At 46.2% G+C, this 27,034-nt stretch overlaps 1 protein-coding gene across 1 annotated transcript in view; it reads left to right on the forward strand.

Annotated features, from left to right (window-relative positions):
* Positions 1 to 27,034, forward strand: part of TMTC4 (transmembrane O-mannosyltransferase targeting cadherins 4) — a 90,433-nt gene that overhangs the window by 21,041 nt on the left and 42,358 nt on the right. The window contains exons 5-6 of the mRNA XM_075563453.1: positions 1,566 to 1,653; positions 22,358 to 22,458. Coding sequence (XP_075419568.1) covers positions 1,566 to 1,653; positions 22,358 to 22,458 — 189 coding nt within the window. The remainder of the gene's footprint in view (positions 1 to 1,565; positions 1,654 to 22,357; positions 22,459 to 27,034) is intronic.

The raw sequence follows: 27,034 nt of genomic DNA on the forward strand, positions 1-27,034 counted from the left end.
GAACCCCCTGTTCACCTCCAACAGGGGTTTCCCATTGCATTACAGGGCTAACCGATCGCAGTGTTTCACACCACTCAAGGGGTGAAAGGAAATGGCTCCTAAAAGGCACAATATTACATATTGATTTGACAAGCACTCTGGGAATCATAAGGAAACCTGCTGGTGCTGTTGAGTAAGTGTTGGACTACTAGCTACAAGGTCAGCAGTTCAAACCCACTAACCACCCAGCAGAGGTAAAATGAGGCCATCTGCTCCTGTAAAGATTTACAGCCTTAGAAATTCTGCAGAGTCTCTATGAATCAGGATTGACTCGATGGCAGTGAGTTTGGCTTTTTTGGTTCTGAAAATTATACTAAATACATGTGAATCCCTCATTTCCAGTGAAAATTCTCAAGTTTGTACGTTCTCTATCTCCATTATAGCTAGACTTTTGTGGAAACGTGTATTTTCCTGCTAGCCATTGAAGCCCTACCTAGAGAATGGCAGCACCTTCTTTGATCGAAGTCAGTCGGAGCTAGTTAGTAAATAATTCCATATCCACTCGACCAGGTCTCCAGGGCAAAGTCTCTGATTTTCATTGATGGTAAAGAGTGGGAGAACCATGACTATATATCCAGTCATCAAGAAGTAGACACAAGTTGTAGATAGCGTTATTATCTCCAAAGGAACCGTGGTGGCTTAGTGAGACTGCTTACTCTTGGTCAGCAGTGTGAACTCACCAACCACTCTGTGGGAGACAGATGTGGCTTATCGAGTTCCCGTCTCATAACCCCGCTGGCGGTGCTGCCCTGTCCTATAGGGTCCTAAGACACGATGGCAGTGCGTCTGAGTAAGAACTTCTGCTTCCTCGGCTAACCCACTTAGTGGGCAGTTTGGTTCTAAAGAGAGGAAAAGGAAGCAGCTTTGAACATTGATTCCTGAGACTTTTCCTGTCTACCCGGGGACTTTGATCCCTGATTTCCCAAGTAGCTGTACTTTTCAGATGTCCTTCGTGCTTCCAGCGGAACTAGTTTTATGATAGCACACCCTTTGAGCTTACAGCATTTTCCAATTGCAGATCAGCTTGGAATCTCATCAGAGGCTGGGTATCCAGAGCTCCTGGGTGAAAAAAACCCACTGCCATCAAGTCCAACTCATAGTGACCCGGTAGGACAGGGTAGAACTGCCCCTGTGAGTCTCATAGACTAGACCTCTTTCTGGGAGTAGAAGCCCAGGCTTGCTTCTGTGGAGAGATTGGTGGTATCAAACTCCTGACCTTGAGGCTCACTGCCCAGCTCGTAAACACTGTGCCACCAGGGCTCCGAGCTGGAGGGTGCTCAGCAGCAGAGCTTTTGCTGTATGTGTGTACAGCTCACAGAATCTCCCAGCAGGTTCACACCGGCCCCGTTTTGTCCAGGAAACAGTTCAATGTCAGATCTGTGGCACAGCTAACACAAATTGTTTTATTGGGACACAGAATCTGCTATGGTTTTAAATATATGGATATATATCTCTAAGGTTTTTGTGGGGGGAGGGTGGTATTTAGAGGTTTAATTTTTTTTAAGTGAATCTTCTTTTCTTTGAAGGTCGCTGGTGTGGTCGGCCGCGCAGACCTGCTGTGTTCCCTGTTCGTTCTGTTGTCTTTCCTTGGCTACTGTGAGGCCTTTAGAGAAAGTAAGCATTCCATTGGGCTTCCTAATTTTGCACCGTGTTCATGTTTGTGTCCTGTGGAGCAGTGTTTGAATAGCTGTAAAATTATTGGTCTGCATGGATGTTTATACAACGGTCACTCTGTGGGCATGTGGGTCGGGAGGTATGAAGTCTCTTAGATGCGTGGGTTGACGTCGTGAGAACTTCCGTGTTCATATGGGAGTCTCCAACTGGGTGGTGAAATGCTTTTACTCTTGGTGCTGAAGTGGTGGTGATTGCTTTTTGCTATTTTCGCTTCTGACAAAATTGGAGGAAAAGAACTTCGGGCTAGTTTTTCTAAGTTTTTTTTATTGAAGCTTCTTAGGGATATGTGGGTGGAGGTGGGACGATTAAAAAAGAAGGAAAGAAAATTGCTAAAATGTAGAGCTGTGAACATGCACCTGGACTGTGAGCTTTTCCTTTTTCCACTGGTGCCGGGACTCCAAATGAAGGACCTTTTTCTGGTCACATGGTTCCGTATGGCACCCTGGGTTCACATCTGAGTGGCCAGCACCCAGTGCACTGTGCTGTCCTGTGACCCTGCCTCCTGGGACTCACGGAGACAGGCATATCCATGCAATCATTAAGGACAGTCACGGGATCACTTAGGACTCAGTTTTGATTCAGCCCCTGGTGGCCCAGGCTATGCCCTATAGACAACCAGGACTTTAGACTGCCCTTCGGAGGTGAACCACATTCTTCATAGGCCCTGCCAGATAGATCCGATGTGGAACTCCCCCTAAATGAACTGGACTTGACTCTAAGCACGCGTGAAAGGAACGGAAACACTCCCCTGAGCCCCAGACTGAAATGTACTAGTGTGATAAGAAGCAGACGACTACTATCCCAAGGCTATGGATGAGGAAGTCATTGGACTTTCGTTCAAGATTCATGCCATAAGGATGGATAATAGATGGCAACTCAAAGATTGCCATATAATTTCTAGTTCCATATTCCCTTCGCCTTTTACTGACATATTGAGTCTAGTTCTCTTTCTGAACGAACACTATTGAAAGTTTTGCCCTTGTTGTTTATGCGAATAGTGTCCAGTCACCCAAGTCGCTAATCTGTACAAATCAACAACCCACGTATTTTGGTCTAAAAACCAGTCCCGTACATGTTTAGTGTTTTGAATCCTACACCATTGGCTAAATTGATGGTAATGCTGAGAACTACCACATGCCCAATGGGGATTGTCCATAATGTCCTTCAGCAAAATAACACTGATGTCTTCAAAGTGAACTAGAGACATATACAAACCATAGATACATGAATGGATTTGGAGCACATGTGTATTTCCCCCTAATATACAGGATTAGTTCTTATGACATGGTCCCACACAATGCTTGCTCCCATGAAGTAATCACTGAAGACATGAATGGTATAGCAAAGTGTGTTGCAGAAAGCAGATGGTGCCCAGCTATCAGAAAGAATAGCATCTGGTGTCTTCAAACAAGCAGCCAATTAAACAGAGGTATATGTTAAATCCACTCGGGAGAAGCACACCAGCCTATGTGATCCCAGAATTGTAAATAATAAAAACCAATGCAGAGGAGGTAATGGTATTAAAGCCTAAATTCTGAACACCTGGTTTGCTGAAGGTTATAGATGACAGTGAAATCCAAAACCCCTTTATGGGGCCCCCAGGTGACTTCCCTCTGACAATGGACCGGGGATGGGAAAGGCTAGGTTATCAAAGGACACTGTGGGGCAGAGCACCGCACTTGTCGCTAGGTCAGAACGTGACACTTTATCATTTGACCTTCCTTTTGAGTCAATGTATAATTGTTCCAGTTTTTAATATTTTCTACTTTGCTCTCAGTTAAAAAGTTTTCTGTTTCACTCTGTCATTGTTTGGGGCTGTTTGCTTGAACTTTGTTATGCTTGTTGTATGTTGTTCTGTGTATAAAACCCAGGATAGGTAAACCTATGGAAGCAACAACTGGATAAATCGTTTCAAAGGGTCATGGCAGGGCAGGTGGGCAGGAAAGGGAGAGCTGGCAACCACAAGTACAAGGAAGAAAAAATGTCCTAGCGTTGATAGCGGTGATGGTTGCAAAACGCTTATAATTGTGATTAAGCTAGCGAAATGGATGATCTGTGAATTTTATGTCGGGGAAACGTAAAAAAAATAATTAATTTTTAAAAATATATATTGTATAGTATATAATTAAAATATATTGTGCAATAAAAAACAAAAACACAACCAAATCACCAAGGGGTGATGCCACTGAACAATACACATAAAATACGGTTGACGTGGCTAATTGTATCCTATGTGAAGGGGCTTCAAAAATGTTTGTGGAAAAACAGAAATTCAAAGATAATGGAATTTTCCCATGAACTTTTTGAAACCTGTGTGTGTGTTTATATTACACCCACTAGAAAAATTACGAGTGGGTACATTACATCTATCAATAAATTATTAAAGTTTTAAGTGTGATAATGAGTTCACGCCTATGTTTTAAGAAGTCTTGTCCTTTTAGAAACGCATGCTGAAATGTTTATGGATAAAATGTATGCTGTCTGGGATTTGCTTCAGATTAATTAAAGAGGAGGCAGAGGTCACGTGGGAATATTAATGAAACAAGGCTGCGATGAGTTGCTTGTTATTTAAGCTGAATGATTGGGGTTTTAGCATTCAAATCTTAAAATATTAGAATAAAATAAAACTCATTGCCAGCGAGTCAACTCTGGCTCATAGCCACCCTGTAGAGCAGACTAGAACTTCTCCCTGGGGTTTCCTAGACTCTAAATCTTCATGGGACCAGCCAACCTTATCGTTCTCCCATAGAGGGGTTGTTGGATTTGAACTGACAACCTTGCGGTTAGTAGCCCACTGCCCAACCTACCGCTCCATTAGGACTTCCCAAAATACCAGAATAGGCTCCTGTGGTATAAATAATTGATACCAAAACCAGTGATGAGATGTAAGCATTAAGTCATACCATAAAGAGAAAACTTGTGAACTTATCCCCAATTTTTATAAAAAGCCACTTTGGCTAAAAGAATAAAGATTCTTGCTTTTACCCCAATCTCCCACCTGCCCCTCATGCCTGAGTCTTTGCCACATAGTGCTATCCCTGAAAACAGGCTCCCTTCTTTTCCCCTGCATCCCCATAACTCCCTGTACTATCAGTCTGAAAAATACATATTGATGGACGACTAACCTTACTGAGGGAGAGCCTGAGATCATCTTCACTGGAGGGCACCTGCTTCCCATGGGCAGCAGGCTCATCCTGCATGTGGCTGGCTCAGGGCAGGTGCTCTCTGCTCACCTATCTAGTGCTGTAGTCGGAGAGACCCTGTTCCCTCCTCACCAGGAACAGATGTAGAAGGAGTTGGCCAGGTGCCATAGACTGCCCACGCATGTGCAAGAGAGAGACATTTCTCTGATAAAGGAGAAGAAACGGGGAGGGAGAAAATGTCCCAATCCCAGCCTCCTTCCCAGACAGTGTTCTGGGCCCAAATTTCCCCAAGCTTCTAAAACAAGGTTATCTTTCAAAAATTGCTAGCCTCAATGAAAATGACACACAGACCAGATTTTTTTCTGCTATAAATTTTTAATGTCTTATAAATTAGTAGGACTCCCTCAGCAGACACAAAGCAACGAAGGTAGGCCTGAATTATTTAAGTCCCAGGAGATGTTTTTGCAAAGGGCATATGACCCAACACTCCCAGCCCGGGGTATAGACACAGAAGCAGTGCAAGCTGGTGTGCAAACAGAAACCTGTAACCCCAGGGCCCATCACTGCATTATTTACATGCACAGCCAAAATGTTCAGCAACAGATGAGTAGATACCCAAAATGTTGTACAGGCACACAGTGGAGGATGACTCAGCCATTGAGAGAGACAAAGTCCTGATGCATGCTACGACCGAGACACACATCATGCTGAGTGAAATCAGCCGGTCACAAAAGGACAAATACTACACAGTCTTACTCACAAATGAAATAGACCCATGCAGCCCTGGGTGGCATATGTGGTAAAGCGCTCACCTGCTCGCTGGAAGGTTGGCGGGTCTAACCCACCAGAAGCACCTCAGAAGCCACACTTCCAAGTGATGGAGAGCCCTGAGGACCCCTGTAGGAATGGGGTAGCCGGGAGTTGGGAGTAATCCCAGGGCAAGGAGCAATTACAGCAGCAGCACAGAGAGGGAAGTCAGGAGAGGCAGTTTAGATGAGGGGTGGGAGGGAAGGGAGAAGGGACAGTTGTTGCTGGTGATGTTTTGTTATCTAATCTCCCCCCCACACAGCATAAAACTCACTGCCACTTAGTGGATCCCATCTGAGAGTGAACCTGAAGCAGAGTGAGTTGCAGATGCTGCAATCTTGGACCCAACAAGTGGCTGGTGGGTTCAAACCGCAGACCTTGTCGTTAGCAACTCGTTGCATAACCCATTATGCCAGCAGGCCGCACATGCAAAGTCCCAGGTAGCATGTCTTACACATAACATTTAGATTGGGTTACCAACTGTGTCAACATTTCATATGTAACCTTTACCTCCCCCATCCAACCCTAACTGCTAACAACCTACTACTGACAAAAAACCCTTACCAACAACATCAACTATTAGTACTGAGTTCATCTGTCATACAGGTTATTTTCTCTTTAAAAGCCGCATTGTTCATCAGAGGGGGAGATCGATATTGGGAGAAGGGCAGCGTGTTCACGGCCTGGTGGCGCCTTCCTGACAGCTTCTCGAATTCCCTTCTGCCTTTGCCATGGTCCTCGGCCGGATCCATTTGCCTTGAGACCATGGGCAGCCGCAGAACTAATAGTCATTCGCCTTTTCCTTGTCACGTGGCCGTGGTGCCGGCCAGCTTCCCGGTGTTGCAGTAGACACCAGGAGGCGGGCCGAGGACCGGGAGAGGATCATCCCTCTGCGGTGACAACTGCACACGTGGACAGCTCTGCAGGTAGTGGGAGGGGGGGAGGGAGGGCGCTTCTGAAAATTGTTCTCTTTTCATTCAGTTTCCAGTTTCAAGTTCCGTTTTCCCCCGGGAGCTTGGGGCGCTCCCTCTCATTGGTAGCCTGACCATGGTTGTCCGAGGGGTGTCTTCTCAAACCTGGGTCCCCGCCGAGGCAGCATGGGGGCTGTGGGGCCAGGCGTCCCAGCTTTACAGCTGTGCTCGGCCCTCCTTCCCTTTCTCCACCCAGAGAAACCAGCCATTGTGTCCTCGGTGGCCCTTCAGTTTCTGACTCAGCCAAGAGTATGGGGACAACCCAACAGAACGACTTCACCTAGGGTCGCCTTCCTTCCAGAGCCTGAGAGCTGAGTTAGCAGCCCCGCGTGTGGAAGTCTTCCTGAGGAAGGCGGCCTGCAAGCAGAGACTCAGCGCCTGCCCCAGGCTCATCGGGGATAGGAAAAGAGTGGTATTTGGGGAGGGTGTCCACATTTGACTTAATTCTTTATGTTCATTACAGAATAATGGTATTTTGTGTTAACTTGGTGATCGAATCTGAATCTGTAGTCACGTAGCATAAAAATGTGTCAATAGTTCTAAATGTTTTTGATGAAAATTCCAAATGGAATCCATTACAAGTGTCTGAAAGACAACTCTCAAGTTGCGTGGAGTATCATTTTATTTTAAAATATTCTCAAGGTAATTACTGCCTATCCTCAATCGGTTTCAAAGCATCAAACCGCTCTTTGTACATGTAGAAAGTACTACATGTGAATCCACTGAGCACCCAGGAGCCATCATTTAGGAGACTGAAGAGAACATCTCATGACTTTTAAAGATCGCTCCTGTGAAACAATGGGAAAACTGTCATGACACTCTAAAGCACAAGCGAGCAACTTTCTATCAAGAAAAATGCTACCTCTGGTAGCCTCCTCAAATGGAGTATTCCTATAGAAGGATGAGAAACTGATGACATATTCTTTTCCTGAATGCCTTTATTAACCGGAATGCCTTTATTAACCACAGCAAAGGTTAATAAAGTTATTCAGGAAAAGAATATGTCAGGGAAAAATAATGTTGTGATATATGTATGTGTATATATATATAGTTTCCAAGAGGCCTCCATACTATGCTGTTATATATATATATATATATAGATATAGATATAGATAGATAGATAGATAGATAGATAGATAGATAGATAGATAGATAGATAGAGAGTTTCCAAGAGGCCTCCATCCCCTGCTCTCGTTAGGCTCCGGCCGGTCCTGCCCCATCCTCACAATTGTTGGTACATTAGAGCCCCCGTTGGAGCCATGGTGCCAGTCCACCTTGCCGAGGGTGTTCTTCTTTATCGCCACCCCTCTGAGAGCCCAGGCGGCATGGTGGGCTATGAGCTGGACCCTGACTGCAAGGTCAGCAGTTATAAACCACCAGTCGCTCTTTGGGACAAGGCCAGGCTTTCTACTCCTGTAAAGAAATACGGGCTCCCAAACAGAGTAGCCCTACTCTGCCCTTATAGGGGCTCGTGGGGGTCAGAATCAACTCAATGGCAGTGAGCTCCACACTATGTATGTATATCTATGTGTATGTATGTTTTAAATCAAGCTTTTGACAGCTAATACAAAACCCAAAAAACCTTCACCGCTATCAAGTCAATTCTGATACATAAGTATTCTGATTCCTAAGAAATTAGAAAGTGTATCACAAATGCTCATATAAATATATTCATTGTGACTGGCAATATCACCTTTCATTTTGAGGCCAGTACAATTCCTTTAGCCTTTATGTTTATCTTTGAATTGGAAGTGATCAGACCTTTTTTGGTAAGTCTATAAGTAGGTTCAAGGGAGTTAGCCTGGACATATTAATGTTTGTAAAGGGATAACTGTGGGATCTTTGGTCCCTGTGCACATCTGTTGAAGACTGTGCATACGTTTTTATTTGACTGAAGTTTCTTGGTGTCTACAAGTTTGCCACCCTGCCTTCCTGAGACCTGTTAGTTTGAACCTTCTCTATAAAAAAAAAAAAGAGGAGTTGATTAAAATGGAACCTGAGGTACCATTATTGAACATCTAAATAAAAGGTTCCAGGAAGACTCGGTCAAAATGGGAGGAAATTTGGAACAGAATTCCAAATTATCTTGGAATCCAGAATGTCTGGAACCATTGAGGCTGGATAAAACTTCAAAAATTATTTCCCTGATACTGTAAGCTTTAAATTTTAAGCCCAAACTGTCCCCTAATGACTTCTTTGTACCAATTTTTTTTTTAATTTTTAAAAAATAGCTTACTTTAGTTAGTAAAGAAATCCATTGGGGGCCTTTTGCTCCTTTAAGAAATCATTTATGTGAGATCAGATGGATCACAGTTACACCAAGCTTAGCGACGAAGCTTGGTGATGGAATCGTTTGGGAAAAGACAGGGAGAGTTGTAGGCTGGCACGGAGCATGTACCTTGTACGTGTATACGTTGTTGAGATGTCTTCCCTGGGCTGTGTATACTTCCGCCAAGATGACTTCCCTTGGGCTGTGTATACTTCGGCCAAGATGTCTTCCCTGGGCTGTGTATACTTCCGCCGAGATGTCTTCCCTGGGCTGTGTATACTTCCGCCAAGATGACTTCCCTTGGGCTGTGTATACTTCCGCCAAGATGACTTCCCTTGGGCTGTGTATACTTCGGCCAAGATGTCTTCCCTTGCGCTATGTATACTTCCACCAAAATGATTTTCTTTGCAAAAAAAAAAAAGAGTGTGCGTATCTGGAGAGTCACGGTTGTCAGGTCCTTTGCAGGCCCTGGTACTATATGATCTCTGGAAAATATAAAGCATTAGGAGGTTGTTCCTCACTCATCTGGGTCTTAGTGTCTTGACCCTAACATCTGTCATTGGCCATCAACATACAGACTGGTCCCTTTCTGCACTTGAATTGTACTCACCTGCCCAGGCAGGCTCTGGGGTCGCGCTCACAAGTCCTCTTTCTGAGGAGTTTGCAGTGGGTGGTCCGAAGGACCCACCTCTCAAGCTGTATTCATTTTGAATTGGCTTTCCAGGCTGTTTCCAATAGCGTGGGTGAATTGTCTCGTAGTAGCACAGGCTAAAGGTAGCAGGCCTGCATTCTGCCTTCCAATTTTGTTGTGCTCTGGGAGGCGCCAGCACCCTGGTGTTTTTGAGGGAGCGATGCCGGTTCGTTGTTGGTGGCTTATTTGGGCAAGGAAGTCCTCTGCTGTACCCACATGAAGCATTCTCTGACTGCTCCCTAACCAGTCTGTGTGCACTTCACCTCACCCACTGTCACTGCAAGTCTGAGCAGCACGGGTAGGGCACTGTGCCCATGGGAGCAGCTGCTTCACTGCACCAGTCTTGCTGTCTCCGCTCTCTTGCTCCCGGCTCCCCTTTTGTCTCCTTATCCCTCCAACCCAGTGCTGCTGTGGCCTGAGAGGGCATTTCCTCCCTCCTATTGAGAGTCCTATGTCTGCAGCCACTCTCGGGCATCTCTGTTCTTCTCAGGCATTCCACAAATAGAACCTGCTTCTTTGTGTAGCTTTAAAATGGCCCTTGAATGTCATGTTCATGTTCGACTTCATACATAGAGTAGCCAAGGGCAGCCAAGCGTCCCTCTTCCACACACACACACACACACACACACACAAATACAGACCTTTTTTGCATATTAATAGATTTCCAGAGAAGCAGCAGTGAGAGTCTTCTTTGCCAGAGTAATTCCGATTAGGATGTTCATGAAAAAGCACTTTCTGATTCTGCTCTAAAATAATACACCTACTCGTCACTTACTGGCTGTCTCATCCAATAGTTCTCATTTTCAGCAATAGTAAAAGAATCTCTCCACCTACCTTGTACATTAACAACGTAGCTCTAGCAGTTACAAACACCAAGGCACGTAGCAAGAGTAGCAATGCTGGCTGTGATGGTTAAGATTGAGGTGTGTGTGCTTGGCCAGGCCATTATCCTCAGTGGTTTGGTAGTTATGGAATGATGCAGTCATCCTCCAAAGAATTCCACATAAATAACACCGACATCCCTCATAGAACTTCACATAACACCGATTTTCATGTAGCAACCAGGTCTTTGGCACCTGGCCTGTCAGTAAGCAAGGAGTGGCGGGATCAAGCCAGTTGGCATTGCGTTTTCTAATGCATGGAGACCCCAGGTGTGTCAGAATTGAACTGTGCTCCACAGAGTGGTCAATGGCGGCTTTTTCAGAAGTAGAGGGCCAGCCCAGCCTCTGAGTCGGCGCTGGGGAGACTCAGGCTCCCAGCCTTTCTGTTAGCCATGGAGCATACAGGTCACCTCAAAACGTCCATTCACTGCCATGGACTCCATGCCAGCTCATAGCCACCCAACAGGACAGGGTAGAACAAATACCCCTGCGAGTTTCCAGACTATGACCGTTAACAGTAGTAGAAAGACACAACTTTCTCCTACGGAGTGGCTGGTAGTGTCAAACTACTGACCTTGCAGATCGCAGCCCAACGCATAACCACTGTACCACCAAGCTCCACCTAGCAACTCCAATATAATATTGAGAAATTGCTTTTTGTGTGTGTCTTTGATCGTGATCAATCATTTCGTGATCAGTAATTAAATCTAAAAGGCATCCTTTATACCAGGCTCTGGATCTGGTGATAGAGATACAAAAGGGGTTTGTTGAGGCCACTTTCACTTGGAGCGACTCTCTGGGACAGACTAGAACTGCCCTACAGGGTTTCTGAGGCTGAAATGTGACAGGAGCAGACTGTTAGGTCTTTTCTCCTGCAGAGGGGCAAGTGGGGTGCAGGCCCCCACCTTTCCATTGTTAGCCCAGGGCTTTCACCGTTGTGCGCACTGATTTTTATCAAAATAAAGCTTCGGATTTTCCTAAATGCCCAAGAAATAGAATGTTTCGACTCTCCATACTGTCTGGTCGACTCTTTCTTCTTTGTGCCCACAACATAGTGCTTAATAATGTAGCTCATCTTCTCAGTTCGGTTTTCATAAATACAAGAGCACAGAGCCTGTGATGCTAATGTGTGTGTGTGTGTGTGTGTGTGTGTGTGTATTTCGTTTGGAGTTTGAAATGCATTAAGAAATACATTTATTTTTTTATTTTCCTGTCTAGTCAGTGTAGGCTATACAAAAAAAGCCGCGTGGTGAAGCCTGTGTGTGTATTGAAGCCAGGGTTTCTGGCTCCAGGGGCCAGTGTGGTTCCATATGTCTATGAGTCTTCAACAGAGGACACAAACGTGATACAAGCAGATCCAGTATTTCCTGGATACAAGTCATAATTCTGTTCATGGTAAGAGACCTGGCCTTTGTGCTTTGGGGAGCTGAACAGGAATTGAGAGCATCCATTACACATAAACTTGAAACTCAAGGAAGGTTTTTACAGGGGAGCAGAGGTCATGTCATCTTCTAAGGAAACAAGGAAATGAGGGTTTAAGGACTCAGAAATAAATGATTTCACTCGTTCAAAAGCTCTTCCAGAAGAGACGTACGTTTCCTTTTTGGTGACCTCGTTTGCTTTCACTTGAGATGAGATCTTGCTGTCTGACAAAGTGCTGGACGATTTTTAATTGCCTGGCTTATTAGCAAGCAATGCTCTACTAACCCCTGGAATCCTGGCATGGTCGACAATCGACTCGGACAACATTTCTAGGGTTTTGACTTTTTTCTTCTTTCCTCTTTTCCTTCCCCCGTTCCTTCTCCCCTTCCTTTTTTTTTGGTTGTTGCTTAAATAGAATGTTTCCAAGCAAATCATTTCCAACAGAATCTTTTCTTCAATATTCTTGTAAATGACCATACTTTTTCTCACAAGCCACCCAGAAAGATGAAGTCTGATGATGCACCAGTCATTATTTCTGAACCTCCAAAAGATAAGGCACGGTTATGAAAATGAGACCGTCTGTCGATATGTATGTCTCTTTATTTATTTATTTTTATTGTGCCTCTTTTTAAAGCCCGGTATTTCAGATTGGAAATGGGTAATCCCACTGCAGGATAAGCTTTACTAGGAGAACCAAAACAAGTTTCTTTTCTGAATAAATACCTTTAAAATCCCTAAGCAGGGATTCAGGACTAGGAAGAGAAATGCAACCAAGCTCGTGTATAATGGACAAGAGGAGGTCTTTTCCAGAGGAAAGTGGAGTTGCTACAATCCAGCCATCATTGTATAGCAGCCAATTCTTCATAATAGGCAAGATTGGAAGTCTCAATTGTTCTTAAAGTATTAATCCCTATTTGCCTTACTTCTTTGCGTATCATAGATCAGGCCACTAAAAGAGGATCAGTCTTACCCTTAAGGGATCATTTCCTCATATTTTCATTCTGATTTCAGACATTCATTTTTCTTTGATGTGGAATCAAACAACTTAAAAAAATAAAATAGAGTGATTGTGTAACCCATGTAGTAAAAAACTGAATTTGGACAGTAGTATTCATGCGTATTCCCTCTTCTCTCTCTCTCTCTCTCCCTCTCTCTCTCTCTCTCTCTCTCTCTCTCTCTCTCTCTCTCTCTCTCTCTCTCTTTCTCTCCTCTCTCCTCTCTGTGATTTTTGAGTCCTCCATTCTTTGCACTAAAAGAGGTCCCATATTTTAGGACGGCAATGTCTGACTTCTTTCATTCTGCACGTGGCCGCCCGACTTGGCTGGTTCCAAATTTCTGAACGTGGATCTGATGTTCATTGTGTTGATCTGTCAGATCAAGCGCCGTGGCCACCTGTCGGGGTGGCATGGTTCCCACACACAACATGATGTGCCAGTTTCAATGTGGCAGGGATGCCAGGCATAGAGTGGTGAAGAGGGGTATCTTGTACAATGTGGTGCTTTTGATGAAAGGAGATCTTCCCTCGGAAAGTAGTGCCAAATCGGAGGCACATGCTTCATTAAATTGATCACATCTGTTGGCACTTGTGGGTGTTAGCACTGACAAGTGTCTTTGTGTTCTTGCGTTTGGGTCCCACCTCCCCGGGCTCCCCTCACACCATTAGCCTTTGCCTCCATTTACCTAAGTGGTTGGAGAGTTACAGATCATCGAGGAATATGCTGAAGCAAGGAAAGTGTTTTCTAGGCAAATCGCTATTAAGTTCTGGATCCTAAGCGGTTGATGTCTGCTAATGCTGCGTAATTACCAGAGAGCACATTGTCCTCTTTGCGGGTGAGAGATGGAACGCAGTGTAAATGTGGCTTTTTTCCTCCTTTCTTGGCTCCTTGGTAATTCAAATTTAAGCAGTCTGGACGATGTGAAGACAGAGGTCTGGGTAAAGGCACTGTCCCGAGTGGCTTACCTAGACTTATGCACAAGTTAGAATTCTCAATCTTGGGAAAATTCTGCTGAATAAGAATATCCATAAACGCAGCTGTAGCAGAGACATCGATCTGTCTCTTAGCAGTTCTAGGTAAAATGAACATAAATTCATTTTTCCTTGGCTTTTAAAATCTGCTGTTTTTCACCCTTTATGAAGGGAAAAGGTCTCTCATGTGATGGAGATTCTGTCAGGGTGGGGGGACTCAAAGATGGAATTAAAGGGAAAAGGCCTGACGTCAGCTGCATTTGCTCACATTGAGCACATGAACTTTTTAAACATTAAGCTACGTTTCAAAAAAATTTTTTTAAACTACGTTTCATACAACTCGTTAAAATATGCAGTAATTTAATAAGGCTTCTGATAGACATGGAAATAAGTGAAACTATTCATTGATTGGATAAACATTTATCAAATGCCTACTACATGCAAGTCCATCTATTGTTTCAATTCTCCTATTAGATGTTCAAACTTGGAAAGAGAAGATTAGCTTGCATTTTGAACAGAGCTATAAAAAAAAATTCCAAATTCATTTAGGCTGTGCTCTCTTTCCAGTTATTAGCATGAGTCACCTAGAGACACCACGCCGTAGCGTCAGTTTTAATGTGGAGAATTACCAGGGGCAGAAGTTCATGTTCTGAGCGCTTTCTCGCTTGATTATGCAATATTCATAAGGTCTTTGTTGTGCAAGCCCAGTGCTAGAAGCAGTTTGTCAATTCAGAGGAGGCTGACCTTGGTTTAACCACATATATGCATGCCATACCTTTGAAACAGATGATCTTTTTGATTGAAAATACCTCTTCATTTAAAAACGTTTGTCAAACTAAACGCTCCCACTTGCGTCCTAGAAAAATCAAAATGCATCTGCACGCGCGATCGCAAGACTTTTGATACGATATTGAGTGGTTAATCTGGCAGAGACTAGGGGAGCCAGAGCTGCATTTAAATAGGCAAGCCCGTGTTTACACTTGTTGTCTTTTGCAAAGACAAACTTGAACTGTAAATCGGGCCCTTTGCAAATTATTGGATCAATAAGAATTCATTGGGAGAGAGCTGGGTCTTTGGCCACACAGTTTAGGACGGCTCCATTCCAGAAGGAACACTGACACATGAAGGAGTGTCATTTTATATTTTCCAGGTTAAGGAACCCTGGTGGTGCTGAGAATGAGACACTGCACCGCTAACCCCAAGGTCAGCAGTTTAAGCCCACCGGCCTCTCTGTGGGAGAAAAATAGAGGCAGCCTGCTCCTGTAAAGATTTAGTCTCGAAAGCACTGAAGAACAGTTCTACTGGGTCCCATAGGGTCGCTGGGGGTTGGCACCGACTCTGTGACAGTGAGTTTGGCTTGGTTTGGTAGCCGTATCACCAAAAAAGCAGGTGAGACAAGCTGTATTAAGATGTTCTGTTTAGCCCAATATACCAAAAATATTAAAATGTGAACTTATAGTCAGTGTAAAACATGAGGGCTTTGCGTTCTCCCCAGGTCTTCTGAGTCAAGTGTGTAATGTAGCCATCAGCACATCTTCCTGGGGTTGGCTAAAGTTCAAGGGCTGGGGAAGCCATCATGGTACACTACACCCCTGGATCTGCCTCTGGTCCGAAATAGCTATTTCAAGAAGTAGCAGCTAATATTTAATAGCCACTAAAACTGAAGAAACTTCCCCAGCAAAGAAACATTGTATTTATCTTTTCATACCCGGAACGTTTGAAGTACTGTCAAAAGTATAAAATTAAAGCCAAAAGTATAAGATTAAAGAATAGGATCCTTCCTGAAGACACATACAGGGGACGTATGTGCCTGAATCCTTTACAGAAGTTTACACTTTTTAAAGAGAAAAATGTGGGATGCAATTAGAAAGAGGGTTATTGATAAATCTGAAGGTCATGTTTTCTCTAGTGCTTTCTTTCATCTTCCTGTATGTGACGAAATCACACTGACTTAGCCATCTAAGGAGTGGGGGTGGGGAGACTTTCCAAATTTAAAAATAGGCTAGATAAATAGAATATTATATTACTTTTATAGGTATGTAGTCATTTTAATTTTATGATAATGGAGTACTTTGAAATACAAGGCCTTTGAGGTATTTTCATGGAAGAAATGCTATTTCTTTTTCTATCAAAGTCCACTGGCCCATGGGAGAGGATGATAGTAATCTATGTTACATTCCAATAAAATACAAGCTGATTTCATTTTTGTAGGAAGAAAGGCAAAATGTTCAAGGGACCTGCTTTTAAAGTTAGCAGGGAGCGTGACATTGGGAAATCACCCTTTGTTTAGCTGAGCACAGTGAGCAGAAATCAGGGGCATGGGAGGTACGGCCTCCATTCATAACCACACAGTGGGCCGGCCTCACTGAAAGAATGCACTCCAATGGGGGAGTACGCTCTCAACTGCAATCTTGCTTCATTTGAAAGGGTTGTTTATGTTGTGGTTCTTAATTGTGATTTTTTTAAAAATTACAAATATATGATACAGATAATTTCCACAAGTAAGATTATCCTCAGTATACCCCTTAGCAGCAAGCACATTGATGTCCAGTAAGTTTTAGTGGAGAGGTCTCGGCTTGCAGGCACTGTGCCACCTGACAACCTGGAGAGAGGCTGCCCTAGGCGGAGCTAAGGCCAGACATTAACGCAAGCTTGGGCTTAGAATAAAAAAGGATGGCTCACAGCCCATAGTTTAAAATGGGCAAAGTTGGGAACGGGCTGTGGTGTGAAAGGCCACTGCTCCTCACTGAAGGTATTAAAGGTGAGGAGGCTACATGGCCACCTGCTGGACGCCTTTCAGGAGGGATGCCAATACTGCCCATCGAAAGTACATAAGCAGCCTCTGAGGAGCCCTGGTGTCGTAGTGATTATGCATCGGGCTGCTAACTGCAACGTCAGCAGTTCGAAAGCATCCATCTCACCTCAGGAGAAAGACGGAGCTTTCAGTTCCAGTCTTGGGAACCCAGAGGGGCAGATCGACCCTGTCCTGTATGGTTACTGTGAGTCGGCATCTCCTTGATGGCAATGAGTTTGGTTTGGGGTTTTGGAAAAGCAAATGACTGCACACACACACTCTAGCTGTTAACAGTTGTATTTCTGTGAATGCCAGAAGGTCGCACCTTGTGCCCCTTTTAGTAGATGGTAGATAAGATGCTTCGTTCACTGACTCTATGGATGCTTTCCAGATTCAAGTGCTGCTGATTCCGTCATGGAAAATTCGAGTGGCTCCTATAGGTCCGGCATGGAACCGGGGTTACCACTGTCAACAAGCTTACTATTTATGGGGGTCCTTCCTGGCCTTTGGAGCCCTATCGACTGAGTGGGCCACTCACTGGGTTCCTAACTACAAGGCCATCGGTTCGAAGCCACCAGCTCTCTACTCCTGTAGGGGAGAGTTACAGTCTCAGAAACACACAGGGGCAGTTCATGCCTACAGCGTCGCTATGAGTCAGAGTTGACTCAGTGGCAGCAAGTTTGGAGTTTGGAAGGAGAATTTGGAAGGAGTCCTAGTGGGGAAAAGGTCAGGTGCCGGGCTAGTAGCCAAAAGGTTATCCATTTTAACCCCGCCAGCGGCTCCACCGCAGCCAGCTTCTGTACAGATTAAAACCTAGGAAACGCTTCAGAGCAGGATCTCCCCATCATGCGGGGTCACTAGGAAACGAAGATTGCCTCAACAGCATAAAAGAGCAGCAATAGGGACACCCATGTCCTGTTTGGTCATCCAACTGGGGTGGGGCGGGTTGCTATTGGCATCTAACGGGGAGAAGTCAGGGATGATACTGAACATCCTACAAGACTCAGGGCAGCCCCCATGCAAAGGATTCTCCCACCCAAATGCCCAAAACGCCAAGGTTGAAAACCCCCTGAAGTAGGAGAATTACAGTAAACCAAGCAGCTGTAACACACGGTGTGAGCAACGCTGTGCTGGGGGCAGTTCAGTGCAACAGCGGGGCCTAGCTGACTGGGCTCAGGCTGTGGCTAAGACAGCCCTTGTTAGGGACGGCCGGACCTGCAAGGTTACCAGCAGCACATGCTGTTCTAACTGTGTGAGGAAAACAAGGCAGAGACTTGAGACAACAGCTTCTGCCTGGAAGGTTGGAGGTGGAGTTTCACCAAGTGACTGACGTTTGACAGCTTTATAACCGGAGAGGATTTTGCCCGGGGCATTCTAGCCTGAGGGACCGGTATTAAATGAAGCCTAGCCCAGAGCCAAGTTGAGTCACTAGCTGGTGCTCGGAATGTAGATGAGAAGAAAAACCTACCATGCAGGCTGGTGCTGCCCAAGGAGCAGCATCCGAGGTGCCACCGTTAGGCTGCTGACTGCAAGGTCACAGGTCAGCACTGCGAGCGGCTCCGTGGGAGAAAGATGAGGCTTTCTACTCCCATAAAGAGCTATTGTACTGGAAACCCCAGGGGCAGTTCTACCCTGTCCTGTAGGGTGGCAAAAAGTGGGAATCGACTCGGTGGCAGTGAGTTTCTTTTGAGTTTGATGGCCGTCCCCAGGGGTGACCTTCATCTTGTGGGCAACAAGGGTGTGAGTGAAGCTGCAATGCCCGTGGCGTTTATGAGGTGACAGCTCCCTCCCTGCCCGTGGGTGAGGCTGACTGTGGCTGCCTGCACTAGTGGCCCTGCGGAAAGCGTCACAGCGCCTCCCCTGGAATAGCTCAAGAAACGACGTTTCTATTATTGCATGTAAGGCATCCTCAGGAAAAGCTGCGAGGGTCGGAACACGTTAGGCGGTGTGTTGTTTCTGCGTGGCTTCTTTATGTCGACTGCTAGGTGAGCTGAATTTTGAAGTAGGCAATATTCCCAACAAGCTGGCCGGGCCCTGGAGCCCAGTCCCGTTACTTCGGAGGGAGGCCCTTGCAGGTGTGGTGGGCAGTCTCGGGAGTTAATCCTGATGACTCCCAGGGGTGTCACCCCAACGTAGAACGGTGCCAGGTTTAGGGGCCCCTGGTGTCTGTTAGGGATTCCACCCTTGGAATTTTCTAAGATGTTCTCACAAGACTTTATATCTCTTCAGTCAAGGTCTGTGCATCATGTTGCATACACACACACACACAACCATTGTTTTTTTTCTCTGATCAAGAAGGTACTGGTTGTCTAATGAGAATCAAGGTGCATTTATTTTTAGTGTACCCAACCCATTTTGTGACAAGGTGACTAGATTAGCCATCTGCTTGACCAATGCAGCAGTCTTATGGAAAGTCTCTCTAACCTGAGGGTGTTTTACTGGTCCATTAAAAAAAAAAGAAAAAAAGTTAGTGAATGCTTTCTGCGGCCTCCTCACTAAACCATGTGGCTTCTTTGCCATTTGGTTTTCAATAGGGTCTTTAATCCATGCATATGGCGTGTAAAAATTAAAAAGATCGTAAAGGTTATAAAAGGTTCTTTTAAAAGTTCGGATGGCTAAGTACTCCGAGACTAGCCCAGAGTGGGACAGTTCGGACCCACCAGCTGCGCCCCTCCAGGCGTCACTGAGGTTGATTGACTGCCGTAAAGTTCGGGGCCTTGGGAACCCTCTGGGGCCGTTCTGCTCTGGCCTGTGTGTCTGTGGTTAGAAATCTGAATTGACGCCATAGAAATTTTATTTATTTGTTTATTTTCCAACAGTTGTGTTGGCATATGGTTCATTATGCCATGCAATTCAGGACTTCATTCCCATCCAGAAGAGTTGTGCAATCATCGGTTTAGAACATTTTCTTCGTTCTGTATTCCCCATTCAACCTCCCATGCCAGACCCCCAAGGGACCATTACGCAGTTACTGTCTCAATAGAGCTATCTATCTTTGATTTCATATACAACATAGAATTTTTTAAAGGTGATACAGTGAGAAGTAAGGTTTCCTTCCACTGCTACCCTCATTCTTCTTCTTACAACTACTCAAACATTTCCGGATCCATAATACATAAGTCTTTCCCACAGATATGCTGTTCCTGAAAGCTTGTTTTATATAGCTTTCACACAGACAAGCATTTGGTATATTTTCCCCCTCTCAAACATACCCTGACACCTATGCGCTGCCATCAAGTCAATTCTGACTCACAGCGACCCTATAGGACAAGGTAGAACTGCCCCTGGGGGTTTCTGAAGCTGTACATTTTTACAGGATTAGAAAGTCTGGTCTTTCCCCCAAGGAAAGTTATCAGCCCAACTCATAACCTATTATACCAGTACCATTGCCCACATTTTGTAGATAAGGATACTGAGAATGAGGGGTAACTTACAGTACACGGCAAAACTGGAATTCAGACCTGGAGTTCTACTTGTACGCAGAGATGAACCAAGATTCCCAAGCACCGTAGGCACACTAGTGATTCGATCCTCCAAGCAGGCCCACGTTAGCACCATTTCACACTCATATAGTCTTACATGTTTATTCACCATTTATGTAGATGAGGCAGTGCTGGCTTCACCAAGGAGGAACAGAGATGAACAGCATGGACATCTTCCCTCTTCTCCCAAGTAGGTCAGCGTAAGCCCCCAATTGCGTATCACCCAAAACTCTAAACCCATTTGCACCAAGTCCATGCTGACTCCTGACAACCACGTGTGTGTCAGCTAGAACTGTGACTCTGTGGAGTAATGACTGTCATCTTCCATGGTGCCACTGGTGGGAGTCAAGCCAGTGATGGTTCAGGTAGTAAACCTACTGTCATCAATTCTGACTTACAGAAACTGCATATGATGACGCTTTCTACTCCCATAAAGAATCACAGTCTCGAACACCCACAGGGGTGGTTCTACCCTGTGCTGTAGGGTGGCTGAGGAGGAATCAGCTCGAGGGCAGTGAGTTTGGTTGGTGCTGTCAGTGGTACAGTAGAACTTCCCATGGGCCGTCCAAGGCTGTAATTGGAATTGACTCGATGGCGGGGTTTGGTTTTTGTTCTTGCGTTTTAATCTTTAAGGAAGCCTATTGTCAGGTGTTTTCCCCTTCAGAGCAGCAGGTGGGATCAAACCGCGATCCTTGTGGTTGATAGTCAACTGCATACCCACAGCACCACTAGCCAAGTGTAAAATTGTCTGTGCCACACAGAGACCTATACATTATACATACCAGTCACCAGAACAGTATAAAACCAGACCCTCCATTCTCAGAAGGAATGTAAGGGCCCTCGATGATTACTTAAGCTAACCCTGATCCTGAGCTGCTCATTAAACCAAGCCCTCCTGGCTATGGGTTCAAACCCACCAGTCACTTCATGGGAAAAAGATCAAGCCATCTGTAAAGATTCCAAACCAAAGCTCACCACCATTGGGTTAATGCCGACTCATAGTAACTCTATAGGATGGGGGAATTGCCCCTGTGGGTTTCTGAGACTGTAACTGTTTATGGAAGTAAAAAGTCATCGTACAGGGTCAATATGTGTTGGAAATGACTCAGTGGCGATGGGTTTGGTGGTTGGGTCACGTTTGCTTGAACCCTTGTGCAGATTGGCCCCCCATCCTGGCCTGTGCTTTCACCTGTCCCGGGTGCTGGGTGACAGCCGGCTGCCAGTAGCTGCGCATCCTTCTAGTGGTTGGTATTACCCTACACTAGTAGCAGGGTGTACCTGTCTGCGCTGTGGGGAGCCGCTGTTGAGCCAATTCTAACTCATGGGACCTCATGTGTTACTGAGTCAACTACGCTCCTTTGACTTTTCAGCGGCTGAGATCACCAGGCCTATCTTCCCAGGCACTTGTGGGTGGGTTTGAACTGCTGACCTCTCATTTAGTACCTGAGCACTTAACCCTTTGTTCCACCAATTGTCTCCTAATGGCATAATGGGTTATATATTTGGCTGCTAGCTTCAAGGTCAGCAGTTTGAAACCACCAGTCGCTCCATGGGAGAATGACGGAGCGTCCTACTCCCATCTATGATGACAATCTCGGAGGAGGTTCTATCCTGACCTATAGGTGGTAGTGATAGGAGTTGGCATCAACTTGGCAGTGAGTTTGAGGGCTTGGGGGTGGTTTTTAGTGTCTACTGCATGTCTGAAGTTACCCTGGGTATTCCGAGAGCCTGGCTTCCTATCCTTGGAGAGGAGAGATCCACAGAGCTGACTCACATCCTCCTGACACCGCCGTTGTGAGTGAAGCAGCCACTGCTGGGTCATCTGGAAACCACATGCAGGGCCGGGCGTCACTGTGGGAATTCTCACCTCTACGGGTCAGATCAGCCTGCTTCATGATTGCGGAGAAGGAACTTGACCATGAAGACTGTGCTGCGGAGACCTGTGGGCGGCCAGGGCTTCCTGTGAATGCCTCCCAAAGACTCTGGGCACTCGTAGGTTGAGCCTGGAGTGGGGAAGTGCTACCATGTAGAGGAGGGGTTGGCACCACAAGAGCAAGGGTACAGCACATGTGCCCGTAGAGAGATGCTGTCACCGGGCCAAGCTGGGTAGTTCACGTATGGATATAGCAAGCTCATGCCATGAATCTTAGCTCCTGGTGCTCTCAAGATTGAGCTGGCTGGCGTGGCTTTTGCACTTACCGTCTCACTTCATTGGCAGGTAGCAAGGAGGGAGCACATTTTTCTACCTGCTGGGTGTTGCTGAGCATTCTTCTGGGAGCAGCAGCCATGCTGTGCAAAGAGCAAGGGATCACCGTGCTGGTAAGACCCTCCTCACATGGCCCTCCCTCCTGCACAGATAGCCTGGGCCAGCTCTGCCCCAGGGCCTCCATAAGCTCGCCATTCTGTTGCTGACCCAAACTCACAGACCTCTCTGCGCTATGGCGATCCTGGCATTTCTGATGGGGGATTGCCTATCTGTTGTCTGTCATTAGCAACAGGTGGGAGTGTGGCATGGGCAATTCTTATGGAGTAGTGATCATTCATTCTTGCAGGGGCCTGTGGAAAAAGAGAAAAGCATTTTGGTTTGCGATTTTCCGGGATCCTCTCAGCTGCCCAGAAAACAATAGCAGCCTAACCCCAGTCCTCTTTCAGGTCCCGGAGTTGAAAAAGATAGTGGGTTGGTTCATTGCCATTGAATCCTTTCTGACTCATAGCCACTCTCTAGGGATACCCCTGGGTTTGGGAGACTGTTCATCTTTACAGAAGCAGACAGCCTCGTCTTTTTCCTGCAGAGCAACTGGTGGGTTCGAACAACTGACCTTGGAGTCAGCGGCCCAAACTATAGCTATAACCCACTACACCAGGGGTGTCAAACTAGCGGCCACAGGCCACCTGCACACCTGCGGCCCCCGAGGTAATTTTCTGTGGCCCACAATGCTCTGAAATAAAATGAAAATAGAAAAAATTGTTATGAAGAAAATAGCGCTTAGGGGAGATCGAGGCAATAACGTGCATACAATTCCCTGCACTATACACCACCAAGGCTCCTAATGAGTAGGGTAGAAATGAAGAAACGGTCACCCTGCCATTCCATTCACTCTATCTTCCTGTGCACACACACTCCCTCCCCCCTGTTTCCCTCCCTCCCTCCCTCTCTCAGCCTCACCTGTCTTTATAATTGATCTCCATGGGTCAACGGGACTCACACCAACACGGACACTGAAGTGTTTCCACTTTGCAAACATGTGAAGAAAAATTCAAACGTCCATTTTTCCTGCGGTACCTGAAGAGCCCATGACAGTGCGCATGTTTCACCCAGGGCTTTCTTTTCAAAGAGTTCCTTTAATCCTGCTCCTTCATCACGTGTTTTAATTTGGGGACTTGCCATCTTTTTTTCTATTATACGGCATGTATGTTATTTGGCTGGTTGTTCATGTGTTTGGGGTACATTTTGGTTAGGACAGAGAGGTGAAACCCAGATGTTCAGTCTCAGGGAAAACAAATAAACTCAAGCTGTCTCATCTCTTAGTCTATCCCAGTCTTTAACATGACATTTCCTACCATTTTTTCCATATGTTTGAAACGAACTTGTACTTCCCTGCAGATTCCAAGTCCACTTCAGTTTGACTTTTGCTCCGTTTTGTAGCCACTTGGTCCACTCGGAGTGGTCAGGGATCTGGAAGGGTTTGAGGCTGTAAGCCTTCACTCTTGGGTTTGTTGTTTTTGGAGTTTTGTCCCGACAATCTTTGAACTACTTTTTATTATTATCATTACTAATATTAATGAATAATTTACATACATAAACACAGATTTTAAGTGTGTGCCTTGACCTTGAGCAAATGCATAAAACCAAAAACCACGCTCACTGCTGTGGAGCTGATACTATATCAGAGACCCGAGCTGATACTATATCAGAGACCCTGTAGGACAGGGTAGTACTGCCCCCATGAGTTTCTAAGACAGTTACTCTCATGGGAGTGGAAAGCCTGGTTTCCTCCTGAGGAGCAGCTGGTGGTTTCAAACTGCAGACCTTGCCGTTCACAACCCAGCTCACAACCACTAGGCCACCAGGACTCACCGGCACATGTAAACCACCATCAAGCCTTACAACGTTCCTGTCACCCCAGAAGGATGCTTGTGCCTTTTTTCCTCCCAGCAGCAGCCTAGCAGTGTGTTTTTAAATGAAAATCATCCAAAAGCCTTGGGAAAAGGGCAGTTTTAATATCACTATCTGAGTAACGATATGCATATAACTAGCGAACGGGATAAATACATACAGTTATCGTGTATAGAATTTCTATATCCTAGTGTTATCTGTGAGGTTCAATATGGTGGCATATAGCTGTTTCTAATACTGTACTAAGACCACTTATTTAATAAAATCTGATAAACTATTGCCTGAGTCACTTAATCAAATCAGTCATACTCATTCATTGAGAATCCGTGTGTTTGAGGTACGTACTCTGTCTTATGAGAAATGCTTTATAAATCATGTTTCAAATTCTGATTCCTCTCTTGCCCTCCCCACCTCCCACCAAGCCATCTCCACACCACACCCGAAATCATCTTCTTAGAGAATTGTACAGGCCCCTTCCCTCTCTAAGACCCTTCTGTAGTTCCTCACTGTGGTGTAGCGGTTCCGAGCTGGGCTGCAATCTGAATGGTCAGCAGTTCAAAACCTCCAGCAGCTCTTCGGGAGAAAGACTGGGCCTTCTACTCCCGTTAACAGTTAGTCTCAGAAACCCACATTGGTGGCTCTGACTCGGCATGGACCCCATGGCGTTGACTGAACCCAGAACACAGACCTCCCTCTGAGTCTTCATCCTGCGCGGATTATTCCCAGCACACGTTAAACCCTTTCTCCTCCAGGCCTTTGCAGGGGCTTTTCCCTCCATGTGGAAGCTCCTTCCTCTCGCCCTTCTTCTTTCATCCCTTAGTTTTAACATGAGATTCCCTCCTTCTCAGCACGTCTCCACCCCTCCAACAGAGGCCAGCCTTCTCTGCATGCAGCCTGCTCAGCCCGTTCCTGAGCACTCGGAAACACGTCGCCTTCTTTGGTCACTGAGGCCTTATCGGACATCCTGCGGCTTCACAGGGAGAGGAAGAAGCCATATCCACAGCAGCCCAAGGCCGACGGCCACAAGGCAGAGACATGCCTGTGCCCTTTCTCTTTCTCTACTTGACTCTGTGCTCTGAGGGACAAAATCACTCATTCTTGAGAAACACTTCTCGCACCCTGCTCAACGTGTTGTTGGGAGACCGGCAGTGCACAGAGCCGGTTCCGATCTCCGATCCCGCCCGCCCTCCTAAAGCCCCTTGCCGCACGGTCCCAGGGTGATTCCTGTGTGCTTCAGCTGCTGCGAAGGGCTCACGAAGTGTGTTCCGGGGACTTGAATAAAGATATGCGGACATTTGGCTGGTTTTGAAGTTCGATCAAATGATTGACGAGTCAATGACCCATTAAAAGAGAAAGGGGGCAGAGAATGCCAATCTAGTGCTTAGCTCAGCTCTCATGACCCCAAAGCCCTGCTGCCCCATGGTTACGTTCTACAGCTCGTGGACAGAAGCCTAAGTAGTGTGAAGATACAGCTGCAGGAAACGGAGCATCTGCATATATGTAGAAAACGGCTTACACCCAGGCGGTAATGGTCTTCGGTGACCCAGTAAGATCGCACGTCACATGGATGAATGAAACTGGGATTCTCCGAAATGATTAACCCAGCGCTTGCTTGCATGCTGGCTCATTAATGACTCCCAGCCTTTGTGGAGAGAGGGTTAAGTAGAGATGTCATCCTTCTTCTGAAAACCACAATTTACGACTGGCTTCTGGTGATTTATGATCTTCCTTGCCACAAAGCCCGCTATTAGGAAGACCCGAATCATTTAGGGGCCGTTTGAACCATATACAGGATGTGCACTCTGACCTCCATCCGATTGGGTAAGGAGTTCTCTGCCAGATGCGGCTGCCTGCAGCAGTGATCTTAGTAGGAAGCCCATTGCAGGTTAGAAAATCGATCCCAAGGAACATGGATCCTGCAGCCTGTCGTTAGAGAGGTAATCGCCCCACAGGCCACCCTTACCTGCTGGCAGAAACAATTGTGGTGCCACTGGAAGCTGAGCACTGTTGGGGGTCAGGGGGGAAGTGCCAGAACGGGGTTCATGTGGGAGGCCTGAGTCTGATACCCGGCCAGTGCACCTCATGTGCCCCTGCTGCCCCACCTGCCAGTGGGAGCCGCTGTGCTACGATGCCCAACAAGTGCCAACTAACTGAGCTGCCAAACTAAACACAGGAAGAAAGGCTTGGCAATCTGCTTCCAGAAATCAGCCGTGAAAACCTGGGACTTCCAGCGCTCCGGTCTGCAGCCCAGCGTGGGGCGGGCACAAGCGCACGGGCATGGGGTTGCCGTGAATCAGGGCCCAACACAATGGAAGCCGGTAACTGCAACGATAGTGGTGTATCAGTGGTGGTACATAACTCCAGTTATTTATGACGCACGGAACAGTGCTGAGCAAGCGCTTCACATCGGTAAGGGGTGGTTGTCCTGGGCAGGGTGACTCAGCCTCATGGAGGCTCTCCCAGAGGGCCCCTGCTCATCACCATCACCTCCGTCGGCTGCCTGCTAGACGGGGCACGTCAAGTGGTGGAGCATACCCAGGTCTTACAACCCGAACTCCCTGTTGCTGTCTCTGGCTTCTCTGCACGTCTGGAGGCTGCAACTCAGGCATGTGGTCGTCCTTCACCGCGGGGAGGCTCAGAGAGGCCACCTAGCTGTATGCCAGCAAAAAGAGACAACATGAACAGCTCAGTGTTGGCCTCGGGGATCTCCAGCGCTCCATGGCACAGCATTCTGTATAGTCTGCCGTTACCCTAACCCTTCAGACTTAGCTAAATCAG

This window comes from Tenrec ecaudatus, chromosome 11 (genome assembly GCF_050624435.1).
Source record: "Tenrec ecaudatus isolate mTenEca1 chromosome 11, mTenEca1.hap1, whole genome shotgun sequence".
Lineage (NCBI taxonomy): Eukaryota > Metazoa > Chordata > Mammalia > Afrosoricida > Tenrecidae > Tenrec > Tenrec ecaudatus.